The sequence below is a fragment of the Solanum stenotomum genome, chromosome 6, assembly GCF_019186545.1.
Source record: "Solanum stenotomum isolate F172 chromosome 6, ASM1918654v1, whole genome shotgun sequence".
Taxonomy (NCBI): domain Eukaryota; kingdom Viridiplantae; phylum Streptophyta; class Magnoliopsida; order Solanales; family Solanaceae; genus Solanum; species Solanum stenotomum.
In genome coordinates this window covers 40705055-40720066 of record NC_064287.1, presented here as the reverse complement: position 1 = coordinate 40720066, position 15012 = coordinate 40705055, and the positions used below count along the sequence as shown (strand labels likewise).

Below are 15012 nucleotides of genomic sequence, written 5' to 3'. Positions count from 1 at the left end.
GTGCTTGGAACCAATTTTTCAATACAAGCATACAACCCATCTGTTACTTCTTGACAATTCTCAATACCTGGATTTTGAAAGAAGAACTCTGGATTTAAATAATGTCCAGCAGCATGTAATGGATGATGCAATTGGCATTGCCATCTTTCATCAATAATCTTAAAGATATCTTTATATTTTGCAGCATTCCCTTCAAATGCCTTTGCAATAGCCTCCTTAGCTCTATCCACGGCTTCATAAATGTACCCCATGGCAGGTTTTTTCTCATTATCAGCTAATCGCAACACTTTAACAAGAGGCCCCATTATCTTCAAAATATTAGAAACCTGACTCCAGAATGTTGCCGTCAAGACAATATGTGTTGCACTTTTCCCCCTTGGTAACTTAGCCCACCTACTAATCACCCATTTGTCAGATGTAAACATTGCTCGCAGATTTGTTTTTTGACAATGCAACCGTTGCAAAGTCAGAAAACTCGTTGCAAATCGAGTAATTCCACATTTCACTAACTCTTTATTTTTAGTGAAATCTCTCATCATATTTAAGACTCCTGAGTGTCCATAAATGAAACCGACAAGGGCAATTGCTTTTTGGAGGGTCTTCTTGATGATAGGAATCTTCCCTATGTCTTCTAACATAAGATCTATACAATGAGCTGCACATGGCGTCCAAAATATGTGTGGTCTTTTTCTCTGTAACAGTTGACCTATAGAAAAAAAGGGTAAATAGATATGTTAAAATTTAGAAATCAAAACTTTGATCGATATTAGAAAGTAAAACATAAAACTTAGATTTTTAAAGCAATAAATTCTTACCAGCCAACACAAAGTTGCTACCATTATCACTTACAATTTGAACCACATTCTGTTCTCCAACGCGTTCCACATATCTATCTAGCAATTCACATAACTTCTCTCCGGTCTTAACAAGTGAGGAAGCATCTATCGACTCAATGAACACTGTTCCATGTGGAGAATTCACCAAAAAGTTTATCAAAGTTCTCTGTTTTTTATCTGTCCAACCATCTGCCATAATGGAGGTTCCATGCTTCACCCATTCTTCTCTATGTCTGTTTATAGTCTCATTAGTCAACTCAACTTCCTTCCTAAGTAATGGAACTCTTAATTCATGGTAGCTTGGAGGCTTCAAGTTTGGACCATACCTTCCTACAGCCTCAATTGCTTCCTTAAAACTTTTTGAGCGAGCTACATTGAATGGGATCCCATTATCATAAAAGAAGCGAGCTACTTTTTGAATCGTCATTGCTCTTGCTTCTTTATCACACGAGTCTTTGATATTTGTTTGCCTAAGTGTTCCACGCTTTTGTAGAAACATATCCATAGGTCCCTTTCCTTTGGCCAGTTTCTTATTAGAGCCACTAGGAAAGCTTCCTCCGCCTCTTTTCTTATGATTGATCTCTTGGACTTCATCTTCTCCACCAACATTGTCTTGATATTCAAACTCATCAAATTCGGGAAACTCGTTAGTATAGACTTCCTTTCTTATTTTTTTCTCCTCCATGTAATTTTTCAGTTCCTCTCTAACCTCCTCTGGGCATTTTTTACACTTAGCTGCATTCCTAAAATTTCCAATCAAATGTTGTTTTGCCCGATTAATTCCACCCGTGGTTGTTTTTCCACAAANGACCCCTTTTTAAAAATTTAAACTGATGTTTTAAAAAAAAAAAAAAAATAGAAGGGCCCACTAGCATGAGCCTCGCCTGAGGTCATGCGAAGCGGCAGAGTGCATTAGCGCCTCGCTTTTGCGCTTTAAGCGCGCTTTTAATTTCACTGCCTGTCTCCAATCTACATGAATTCAATTAGCACAAATGATTAGTTGCTCATCATATCTTAGTCCGAGTCTCTTTACAGGCTGGGGAGATGGAATTCTTGTCTGTCATACAATATAATAGAAAAAGTGAGAGAACAACAAAACATTGTGTATTGACATATGCTCACAACCTAGAGAAGAGTGAAGCATTATCATCTTTCATGAAGTCTGATCAATGTATATTTTCATTCACGTGCCTTATGTCACGGACTTAGAGTACTCCTTACCTCTGGAGCTTTCTACTCCTCTCCAGACGCAAAATCTGACTGTGATAGTGGTGGGACATGACACTGAGTTTACTTTCATGATATTATTCCTTTTTCACGAGATAGCCGTCCAACTGTTTTTCTGATAGGTTAAATCTCTGTTGCATTAGGAGCCAAGTAATGCACCAATATACCAATTATGAAATGGTAGAGAATATTCACTTACAGATTTAGCAAGGCAAAGCTAATGTATTATGAGTTATGACCTTCAACATAATAATCTGTTCGATTATCTGGTTTGCATAGATATGAAGGATATTATCTATTATGGTAAGATATGGAGGAAGTTTTGTATGGTACTATGGTTGTAGTTTTATTTGGTTCAAGACATAGAATCTCTTCTCCCCAAGTGTTTATGGACATTCTATCTCGTCTCCTAAGTGATTATGGATAGTCTATCTCTTCTCCCGAGTGTTTTTGGACATTCTTTGTTTTCTTTTACGTCGTATTTTGGTCAAAGTACTGGTCATGTTTGAACAGATACATTTTTTTTTTGTGAAATCATGCAATTCTATTGATGTCGTACTAACAAAGTAGTGAAGTACCTAATATATTTGAACAGAATGAAGAAAAATATTCACTTGCTTTTTTCCTTCCTATATTTCCTTATTGTATCTAATTCTTGTGTACTATGTATAGAGTTGCAGTGGCACTATGGTTAAATCCGGAGCAGATGAGAAGATTCTCAGCTACAATGATGTCGTTCTTCGGCGATCAGATTTGGACATTCTCAATGGTCCTAATTATCTCAATGGCCGCATCATTGAGTTCCATTTTAGCTATCTCAGCTCACTCTTTCCATCTGACGATATATTACTGGTACCACCTTCTATTGCTTTCTGGATTAAAGAGTGTCCTGATCCTAAAGGCCTGAAGGATTTCATGGAACCACTTCATCTTTCTCAAAGGAAGTTGATTCTCTTACCTATAAACGATAATTCTGACGTGTGCATGGCTGAAGGTGGGAGTCATTGGAGCTTACTGGCTTTTGATAGAAACTCCAATGTATTTGTACATCATGACAGCAGCTCCGGGTGCATGAATGAGTATCATGCCAAACAAGTATACAAGGTTACTCTTCCCTATACATCATCCAATGCCACTTATAAAGAGTGTCCAAACATGCCAAAGCAAGTCAATGGTTATGATTGTGGCGTGTATGTCTTAGCTATTGCATGAGTCATCTGTCAGTGGTATGCAAGCAGTGGAACCCAAGATGCAGATACTCTGTGGTTCTCCCATTTGGAACAGGTCACTCCAAGTGCTGTTTCTGAGATGCGTAATGATATTCTGGAGCTAATAAAAGGTCTGATGGCTGCTCCCAAGACTGTGGCATGATGCTCAATGATGTGAGTGAAAACCATGCAACAAGTTAAAAATCCAGCAGAGATAAAAAAACTAGGTGAGATTGAAATTCCAGCAGTGACCAACGTGAAGTTTGGTAGTCAGTAATCTCACGATTTTGTTGGATTTCAGGAAAGATTTGCTATTTCAAATGAAAGGTATAGAGGTAACGAATAATTGAGTTGCAAAATGATCTGTCAACTGTATAATGATGTCCTTCGGATGAGTCCCAGAATTATTTTTTCTTAGTACGGACCTACTTGTGCACAACTTGACTAAACCTACCAGGTCCAACCTCCCACTAGCACAGTAATAATTCACCTTTTGTCGCCCCTAATGCTTTGGTCTAATGGTAATAATTCACCTTTTGTCACCCCTAATGCTTTGGTCTAATGGTAAGGCCGCAGCTTGTGATGTGTGGGCTAGGTCCAAGTAACAGATTCAAAGCTTGCCGCAGTCAAAAGCCTAGTATTCCAGAGGAGAAGGACAGAGAGGTAGGCCCATTATCCAACAAGTTTCGTAGGGAATTTCTCAGTCATCAAAAAAGATTATTAATGGATTAACAACATTCATCTTGTGATTTTAATCCCTCACATTTATGCCACTAGCTAGCTACTTAGTAAAATTATTTGGCTACTGAGTAAAATTCAGTATTAGTAAGGCAGGAAGACAAACTATTTGGCTACTGAGTAAAACTGCTTCGTTCTACTTCATATTCTCTTTGAAGACTTTTTCTCCCTTTTATAGACGAAGATGTGTCAAGAAGGCATGTGAAGAGCCACATATTGGCCATAGGTTATCACATGTACTTTAAAACTTTGGTAGCAAGACATTATATTCTTATAAAAATAAAATAATTTTCAACATTTGGACGTACACCTCCAATATTTATGTGTCATGTCAGCATTGGGTGTGCATTAGACAGTGGGAACGAGTTGGAGTGTTTAGTTACTAGTTGATGTGCACTTCAAAATTGAAATGCTTAGTTGACAGGTAGCCTGTCTGTTTATGCATTACGCCTTAGATGTTAGATAGTTGTAGGCTTTTACTATTGCTTAATCTCAAACTTGGTTTGACATAGCTGTTTCTTTTCACAGCTAAAGCTTCCTTACCAAGTTGTGGCTATTGTTTCTGGCGCACTAAATGACGCAGCAGCAAAGAAGTACGTATGATTTAGAAGGATGGTACCCTGTATCATCAACTTATAGAGAGCTCGTGTCCTGCACAGACTACCAGTCGAGAAAATTGGAAATTCGGTTTGGACAGAAGGTATTTTGACCTGCCCCTTCATTCATTTCGGTGTCAAATGTTTTAGATATTTTGCTTCACACAAATATGAACTACTCTTAACATATTTTTTTTTCCTTTAAGTTAATGAGCAAACGAAGCAGTACGTGCATTTATTGAACTCAACCCTTACAGCGACAGAAAGGACTATGTGTTGTATACTTGAGAACTACCAGACGGAGGACGGAGTTGAAATTCCTCAAGTTCTACAGCCATACATGGGTGGGAAGACATTCATGCCTTTCCAGGACCCTTCAGCAAAAGAAGCTAAAGGAAAGAAGTGAAAGGGAATTGAGTTGTTGAACATAGACATTCATTTTTTAGCTGTTGATTAATTACTGATCTATATATACTATATAACCAATTTTCTAGTGTTATGTGCACTAGATTGTTTTCCCATCTTAATAATATTAATACGCATTCTTCAACATGTTACTCATGTTCTTGTTGGGATAAACTCATTATTCTCGTTTTTTCACCAGAGTGACCAGGATCGATTCCTAGAATATTGACTATCGTCCATGTAGACATAATATCTTATGTATATGGTCACTCAACTATGGACTATTTTTTTAGAAAATTACTCAACTTTGATTTTTAACTCAAAAGTCACTGACTTGTGGATCTTCATTCTCAGTGGCACTCGTTTGAGTGATGCATATGTCCAATGAGTCCTCTGCTAACTAAAATGCATAGATGTGTAGAAGGTACACAATGCAAGCAAAATATTCTGCAATTTTTTACTACCTATGGTGCTGTTCTATTTAATTAGGATGTGAAATAATTGTTGAATACATTATGTTAGAGTTAATATATCCCTTGCTGTAAAAATGGCTCACATATACCTAGTGAATTTTTATTTTTTATTTTATTCATTTTTTATTAATATAGCCACAAGAAAATTATTTTTATTTTTTTTTCTCTTTTTCCATCACCTTTTTTTCTTTTTGTTTCTCACATTTTTACACAAAATGAAAGAAAAATAAATAAAATAAGAAACTCAAATACTAATAAGTAAATGGTAGATCTATAAGTGAAATATTTAAAACTCAAATTGGGCATTGAATCAAAGAAGTCAAAAAAAAAATTATATGAGAAAGATCAAACGTACCCTGAACTTTGATAGAACGGTCATATATAGCCCTAATTATTTTTTTAAACTAAAAATGAAAAAAAAAAAAACAAATATACCCTGAACCTTAAAAAATGTATACTCTTTGTTATATTTTAAGGTTGTATATACTATTACTGTCATGTCATATGACTCATATATATCGTTAAATCAAATGGACAGACATGTATCATCATCTCATTTTTATTTGGCTTATGAAAATAAAAACAATTTAGGACTTTTTTAGGTATGGGCTCAAATAAAAATATTTTTTAAAAAAATATTCGGGTTGGGAAAAGAGAAATAGAGAATGGAATAACGTGTAAATTGACTCCTTGTGATCAATCAGGTGAAAATTCATATAACCAATCAATTAAGCTATTAAAATTTTTGACGTAAATAAAAATATAAAATATCAATACAACACATAATATATAACCCAAAAAAAATTATTTATGAAAGCAGGGGTAGAAATGTAATTGAATTAGTCAAAACCAAATCATCAAAGACCTCACCTGCAAATTAACCGGTTAGAGAACGGCCACGCCGCAACTAAATTTGAATTAAATTTATTTTTCTCTTCCTTAAAACAGCCCTTTTCCTATATTTAAAATTCTAAAAAACTATTTTTATATAAGTTAAGATTAAAAATAACAACGAATAGTCAAGAAGAAAACCAACATATGTTAGAAAAAAAAAAAGATAGAATAGATTTTCTATTTTTGATCACGCTATCTAAAAGAAATGCATTGTGTTTTTATATGGATTTAAAAAATTAACATGTTATAATAGTAAATAATTATCATAACTCGAGTCATTTATATGATTTATGACGTATTAACTTGTTGGAGGAAGACTGTTGTCATTTTCTTTATATTAATATCCAAAATATAATCTCCACATTTTTCTTAGTCAATAAAGACATTTTCCTTTTAGATGCATTTTTTCTTTCTAACAGTTCCATTAAATATGGAATTGCGTAGTTGATTAATAGCCTTTGCGTATACACCAGAAACTACATTGTATGTTGTTGTTGTACTTGAATTTGATTTATTTAAACATATATACTGTTATGCCGTAATTTTCCTATCTATAGAAAAACCACTTTTGAAATATTCTAAGTATAAAACATTTTAAGAAAAATACTTAGAAAGAGTCGCCACTTAATTTTTTAAAGAAATTAAGAAAACTTATAATTTTCAAAGATTTAAACAGAAAAAATCATTTGAAAATACCAAAGAGGGTTCGGGGTTCAATTTACACTTCGAGAAGGGTTTAAGCATTCGAAGTGCCCGCTAACATACGGTTGACCTGCGACTTGACTAAAAATATATTTGACTATTGTTAGAAAAAATAATAATTTAACATGAAAAATAATAACTTATAATATATTTGATTAACTTTTAGGAAATAATTAAATAAATGACACATTTTATATTATTTTACTTTTTTGAAAATGGGACCTTAATTGAACCATTTGAATTAAGGCAAGTGATTAGAAAATCAATAAAAACTAGACTAATTAGAATTTATTTAGTTCATTTTAAAATAAATTAAACCAATTTAACACATTAAAGCATAAAAAAAATCATTTTAAATTAATTGAAGAATAAAAGTAAAGTTTTGACTAATCCTTTTTTTTTTGAGAAAGATGACCAAGTAAAGAATATATATATATATATATATATATATATATATTATTATTATTATTTTTTTTTTAGTTTACTTGAGGAATAAATACTTTGACCTTTAAACCAATTTTAAACGAGTAAAAAGTGATTGAGTGGGAGACATTAAAGAATATGTTTGTTGTTTTTATTTTTATTTGTTATTTTTTAGAACAAAAGATTTAACTTAAAACTGTATAATTTGGCCAACATATTTAATTAATAAAATAGATAAAATAAATATTAAAAGTTAACCTACACAAAGGAAATAACTTATCTTTTGGGGAATCTAATTAAGTTAATTAAAAATTATAAAGTTAGAGTTAACTAACGAACAATAAATAATCACAATTAAATAATTAAAGAGTAAGAGAGAAATTGAATTTGGGCCTCCTTTTGGGCCAAATTTGTTGGAATTTTGGGGTTTAACCCAATTCCCGTTTTTGGTATACGGCTGATGTATATCAGTGTATATCAGCGTGTGCATAGGTGTTTTTCGTGTATATCTTGCTTCCAAACACCTATATGTCGCCTCAGCCCTGTATTTTTACGTTTTGGGCCTGAATGTCAGCGTATACCGCTGTATACTGAGTGTATACTGACCACTTTCGACTTTTTGGGACCTGTAATTTAAATCTCCAGCAACTCGAACAAGATGAAGCTGACTCGAAATAACTCAAGGATATGCAAGAGATGAGTCCAAAGGGACTCGGATGGAATTTCGCATGCAAAACATAAAGCAAAACAAAGAGATTAGCATTTGTAAATTATTCAAGTTTAAGAATTAAGTTCAAATTTTGCAAAGAGAACCAAATGAGACACAGTGAATTATAAAAAAAAAAAATCGTAGCGATCACATGAGGAAAACAACAATAAACAATTATGGGACCATGGGGATAAATTGCATACTCATCCAAAACTAAAAAAAAAACACTAACAAGACGTAAACAAAAAAATTAATAATCCCAAGGGAGCAAAGATTCACGCCAAACAGCACTCTATGCAGATTTTTGATACTATAGGAGTTTAAATCAAGCTTGCGAGAATAAGAAATGAGGCTTAGAAAAAATAAAAAAAAAAAATTATAGTAACCAAAGAAATCAGAGTGTTAACCAAACTTGAAATTCATAGATAACCTTTTAAACATAGCAAACTAAGACCAATTCAAAGAACAAGTGCAAGCAGGTCAATCATTGAACAAGTTTCAGACAAACCTCCCTAGTCGGGAGATTTGAATTGATTGACACAAAAAAAAAAATAATAATCTTGAACCAGTGATTACGACAATATCGACCAAAACGACGAGTCATAACTATAAAAGGACTGAAATTGACATTTATTTAGGAGCAGCAAAAGACACACTAAGCATAGCATCCAATCGACCTTCAATATAAGAAACTTCAAACAACAAGACGATGAGAACTGACTCGAACAACTATGCTATGGAATAGGACAATCACAAAAACTAGAACAGAGAAGAACGAGTTGTTTTCTCTAATGGACAATAGATACAACAACACTCGATCTCTATATTAACTAATTCCAAGATTTTTGAATCGACATCGTAATGACAAGATGAAAGGGACTCCTAATGTTGAAATACAACTAAAACAAAATTGCAAATTCAACAGCATCACAGTAAGCGCACACGAAGCAAAATAGTCATGACAATTCCATAAAATAAGCAGGGGAGCAACAATGATAAACATGGATTAGCTCGATCTTAAGATGGAATCATTGAAATTGATTAAGAACAAATACGCCATATCAAAGTAACACTGAATCAGTACTTAACAGAGAACTAATTATATCACGAGGCTTTCCCGACATCGAATAAAATTATTCTGAGGTAGAGGAAAAAGGGGAGAGCATTACCTTCTTCTGGGCAGCTAAACTGAGACGAATAAACAGGGGGTCAGCGACTTCACCACCACCGTAAACTTCGGGAGTTCCTATGAGTCCTAGCAATCCCCACGAACACGGAAAGAAAAGAAAATATACAGTTAAGGTGTATTTCTTCTATGACTGTCTCAGCTTAGTAATTCTTTTACTCTGAAAGTTCTTGCTAACTTTTCTTTTTTTTTTTGGTCCCCTTCCCCCTTTTACAGTGAATAATATAGAGTATATATAGCTAGGAAATTAGGGCAGATTTGGGGGAAGAAAACGGATAGGAACTTGGGGCAAGATTGGAATTCCCCAACCAAATCAATTCAAATTTTTCCCCCAAGGGAAAGGCTGTTGTTGTATGGAAATTCAACCAAAATCCCCTAAAATCCGGATGGAAGGTCAAAATGGGCGGTTGTTGCAGAGCAGGGCGTGGGAGCTGATGTTTGTTGACGCGTGAGGGAGAAGACGTGTACAGGGTCGTTCACGTGCTATTGTTTTGCTGCATCTTCACTTCGTACGTTGCTCTATTTTGGGACATCGTTTGTTGTTGCTGTTTTGATGTTTCTGGGTCTCTTTGTTGAAGAAGAAAAGGGTTGGGTCGGGTCAGTAGGTTAATGGGCTGGGATGATGTTTGGATCGTTGGGAATTATTGGGTTGTGAATTGGAATGGGTTGCTGAAGGCATTGAGTTCTTAGTGGGCTAGGAATTGAATGGGCCGGAGGAAATGGGAATTGGGCCTGCTGGAGTGAAAATAAAAGGGCCCAAAATCAATCTTAAAAGATGGGATGAATTGTTATTAAATAATGGATTTCAATTATAGCCTAATAGAATTTAATTGGTGAATTCAACTAAAATTTAAATAAGATGAGTTAATATAAATTAATTAATGAGCTTCTAATTTTAACGAAATAAGAAATAATTAACTTAATTATAAACTACCTAATTCAATTACAAAACCAATTAACTCGATATTATAACTATAACTTAAAGTAAATTAATAAAATTTTCAACTAAAATGTAAAATCTTTTGTGATAATTTTCAAATATTTATAAAATAGCGTGATTGCAAAAATATACATACTTATTATTAAAAAGTGATAAAATTACTAAAAATAACTTGAGAATATTTTGAATTTCATAAAATTTATTAACTCAAAACTATAACCATCCCTAGTATTTAAAATATAATTATCTTTTTTGAGACGATTTTCGAATAATCATAAAATATACTAATTATATACATAATTATGTAAAACATATATATTATCTAAAAATTATGAGAAGTGACAAAACTATTTAAAAATCTCGCAAACTATATTATTCTTATTATTATTTATTATTATTATTATTATTATTATTTATTTATTTATTTTATTTTATTTTATTTTATTTTTTTGGAAATTCTATAAAACTAATTATTTTAAATCGTTTGAAATTGGAGAAGCTCGAAATGATTAATTTATATTGTGGAGGGTCAAAATTGGGTGTCAACATATACTATAAGAAGGCATGACTATACAAGCTAACTTGAGATTAATTGGCATGGGGGACACCATCAAAATTTAATTTGAACAATAGCCATTTATTTTTTTTTTAATTTAAATTTTAGGATTAGAGTTAGAAAAAGTGAAAAAGTGGGAAAAAGTGGGGTATGATTGTGGGGTCATGGACCATTTTAACATTTTTAGAAACTTGGGTAGAAAGTAGATGTTTATAAATGCAGTGGCACGGAACCAAAAATTTCATCAAAGGTGTTCAAGAATTTTTTTAATAAGTGAGTTGAATGTTATTTATTTAATCTAGTGATTCTACCATGAACGATCTCCATTTGTCAGTATCAAATATAAACAATCGAGTTTTTCTTCTTCTTTTTGATGCATTGATTTTATATGATAAAAATATATGATTATTGTTTTTAAAGTGAAATATTGATAGAACAAATGCGTCTAGCTTTACAAAACATAAATCACACCAGTAGAAACTTTTTTTCTTAAAAAAAAGAAGAAGATAAAATGCATGTATTGATTTTAGCTTTGGGTTTAAAGTTGTTAACATATATAAACACAATTTTTTAATGTAAAATGTTGGCTTTTTTGTTTTCACCATTCGAAAGTGCATTATATCCTAGATAAAAATTAAAAATACATGATTTCTAAATATTCAAAATTAAAAGAATTTATTCATATATGTTACTCTATATTATTAAAATTTTAATAATGGCATGTGTAAGGTTGTGTTCATCAAATAAAATAAAAACTGTTGTGTGCTCCGTGGACAAAGGGTGGAACTGAACAAGCTTTACCACAGTGTCATGGAAGAGTTTATGTTAATGTTGTTCAATATTAATTATTTATTTCTTAAATCGAGAATTTGACCTCTTTATATCGTGAAATTTTCCGGCGAAGGGTGCTCAGCTGACCACCCTTCGATGGCTGTAGCTCCGCCCCTGCTGAAATGTCCAAAGTTACCGGACAAACAAATGAGAAAACACAAATTTCAATTGATACAACTGATAGGACGAGAATGGAGGTGCTGGACTGTCACGCCCCAAGCCTACACCCTGGGTGGGACCGGCATCCGGAGACCATTTCTGGCCCCAAGCGAACCCTTGGCCTGACTTTCTTAACTCAGCGGAAGCCTAACTCAACAGAATAACTCAATGCAAATGCAAGATTACAAAACAACTTAACTTATAAAATATGGGCACAAAGGCAACTCGAATCTCAAAATAGGATATTTATATATATACATAGATGAGAGACTCAAAACTAACTGACTGACTGTCTATGAAGCCTCTATAACACTGAGATGGGTGTTGGGACAGAACCCGCAACATCCTAACAAAACAATAATCGAGTCCTCCGGAAAGCAAGGAGGCTCACCACTAACTCTGGAGTGCTCAGCTGGATCAACGGCGTGCTAAATGCTGATCCTGGGTACCTGCGTCTGCATCATAAAATGATGCAGGCCAACTGGCATCAGTACATGGAATGTACGAGTATGCAAGTTGGAAAGCTAAACAACAACTTAAGCTTGAAAGGGATACAAAAGAGAACTTACCTTGGCTCTGTTCGACTCATGAATAACTGAACTCAATATAAAGCAATGAGACACATGCAATATATATAAAGCTTGTAAAACTATTTAAAACATGACGTAAAAATCATATTTATAATATCATGAAAATACCATGCTTCCTCTCAAAGTCTAATTGTGCAATGCATTAATGAAGTCTCATACCCCCATCCATACTAAGCAGAACCCCTCAAGGAACCATGTAATTTCTATTGTGAGAGTTTCTCTAACTGACAACCACCACTATGAATTTAAGTGGTGACACAGCGTCTTGTCCACGCTGCCATAACTGTCCTATACTTTGCCGTCATATAGAACGCTATTGCTTAGTGGATCCACTAGCTTAACTTTCATGATCATCTAAAAAGTATGACCCGAGAAATCCCATGTTTGGCTACATGGTTCTTATGGAGAGTTGAGTTAATATGAACTCATGTCCCCAATTCGGTGCTCAAGACTACTCCCAAAAATATACTTTAGCTCATAAGTGTTTTTAACACATCTTTCTTTAGTTGAGATAATTACTCAAAACTTAACCCAAAGGCTCTTGAAAACTCTTTCTAAAAAGAACATCTCAAAACCATATTTTAATATGATCATTGATTACTCGGGATATTCATACTGCTTAAACATTGATGGTATATCTAGAGACCATACTGTTTAAACATTGATGACATACTCAATTTGTCATACTAATCATATTTTTGAAACTCTTTTGCAAAACTCATCTTTTCTTTTTAAAAGAGATAGTGCTCAAACTGCTCAAAACTCTTTTGGAAATCTCAGTTTCCTCTCATCTTAAATGTGAAAACATTTATAAACTTCTTTGGAAAATACTTAGTTCCCTAATAACTTTTGAGAAATGAACTCAACTCTTGACTCTTGACTTAACTGAAAACTCTTGACTTAACTTGGAACTCTATACTTAACTTGGAACTCTATACTCTTTACTCGACTTGAGCTTGAACCTTAAAACGAAGGTAAAACGTTTAATAACGACTCTTGAAAAGCTTTAGAGACTTGCTTTGACTTACTTTACTTCTAAGCTTGACTTCGAACTTCACTTGACTTGGAAACTAACTTCACTTGAATTGGAATTATGAATTCAAGGTGTTTGATCACATGTTATGGATGAGTTCTTGACGTTTAGACATACTTTGGAGTGTTGAAAACAACTATGAAACATAGGTATATTACCAAGGAACATGTATGAAAAAAAAATGGGAAATGAAAGAAAAAGGGAAGGATTGGCGTCCTTGGCGCTCTAAGAGGCGCGGGGCGCCAGCCCTCAAACTTCAGAGGGGCCTGTTGGGCGTTCTGCCATGCACTCTACCCCAATGGGAAAGTTCAGCGTCCCTTTTTGGGGTGCGCTGGCTGGCGCGACACCCCAGCCCTTTTCCCCCAAAAATCCGACTTTTTCCCCTTGTTTCTTTCCAACTCTAAACCCTCTCAAACTCAAAGGTTCCAGCAGCAAACACTTGGGATCATAAACCCCTCAACATACAGTGGATTTCAACTCAAAAACACAACTGGAAACATGTACTAAACCAGCAAGAAACTTCAACAACACAACCACAAGAATTCAACAATCACAACCCAACAACTTCAACAACACAACCAATTTTTTCTCGGAAATAAAACGAGTTTGGCGTGTGGGGGAAAGAACCAACCCAACACTATGAACTCACATACCTTAATAGGGATCACCCCCGACGAAATTCACGACGATCTCCATGAACCTTGCTTCTTCTTCTCCTCCTCTTCTTCTCCTCTTCTCTCTCAAAACCCTAACTCTCACTTTGAAAAAGGGAAAACTGATCTAAAAATCAGCTTAGACCCTTTAAATAACCAAAAGTATTGGTTAGGGAAAAGACCAAAATACCCTTAAAATTTCCGGACGGACTGCCCTGTGCGGCTGTGCCAACAACCCAACTTCCAAAGGGCATAACTCACTCATACAAACTTGAAATCGAGCAAACTCAGCGGCGTTGGAAAGATCATTCCAAAAGATTTCCAGACATAACTGGAAATTCACCTAACTCATTCTGATCTAGGAGTTATGACTGCTCAAATTTGACCAAAAACTCACTTTTTTTCCATACTTAGCCAAACTTCCAGATTTTTGAATTCTTTCCAAAAATGACTATTTCCAATTCAACTCTTCTTGGAACTCAATGTGCTACATCTAGGGACCTTAACTTAACACTCAAGAAATTTTTATTCCTCGGTAAAATCTCACTCCACATGAAGGACGGCTCGAGTCTTAGTAAAAAAAATTCTCTGGGGTGTTACATGGACGTTGCTCAATTTCTTTCTGTTTCTTTCTATTGTTTTACAGGTGCTTCAAGTCTCCTTGACATTTTTGCATTCTAGGTGGAAGTGAACCAAATTGGTGCAAGAGAGTTCTTGTTGAAGGTCTCTGGATCACGTAAACCTGGTGGATTTACGCAGTTGATGGAGGCCATGAATTACTTAGGACTTGAGCTAGTAAATGTGAGTTGTACCACGTCTGGAGGAGAGATCGTGAGCGTTTACATAGTAAAGG

The 15012-nt window shown here is 34.3% G+C and overlaps 1 protein-coding gene and 1 pseudogene across 1 annotated transcript in view; one reads left to right on the top strand and one right to left on the bottom strand.

Annotated features, from left to right (window-relative positions):
* The window catches only part of LOC125868748 (uncharacterized), a 13998-nt gene extending 12380 nt beyond the window's left edge, over window positions 1–1618 (bottom strand). Inside the window, exons 1-2 of the mRNA XM_049549321.1 lie at window positions 816–1618; window positions 5–706 (exon numbers count right to left, since the gene is read on the bottom strand). Coding sequence (XP_049405278.1) covers window positions 5–706; window positions 816–1521 — 1408 coding nt within the window. The 5' untranslated portion in view covers window positions 1522–1618. The remainder of the gene's footprint in view (window positions 1–4; window positions 707–815) is intronic.
* An 828-nt stretch (window positions 1619–2446) lies between these two features.
* Window positions 2447–3667, top strand: LOC125867605 (NEDD8-specific protease 1-like; annotated as a pseudogene).
* The last annotated feature ends 11345 nt before the right edge of the window (window positions 3668–15012 follow it).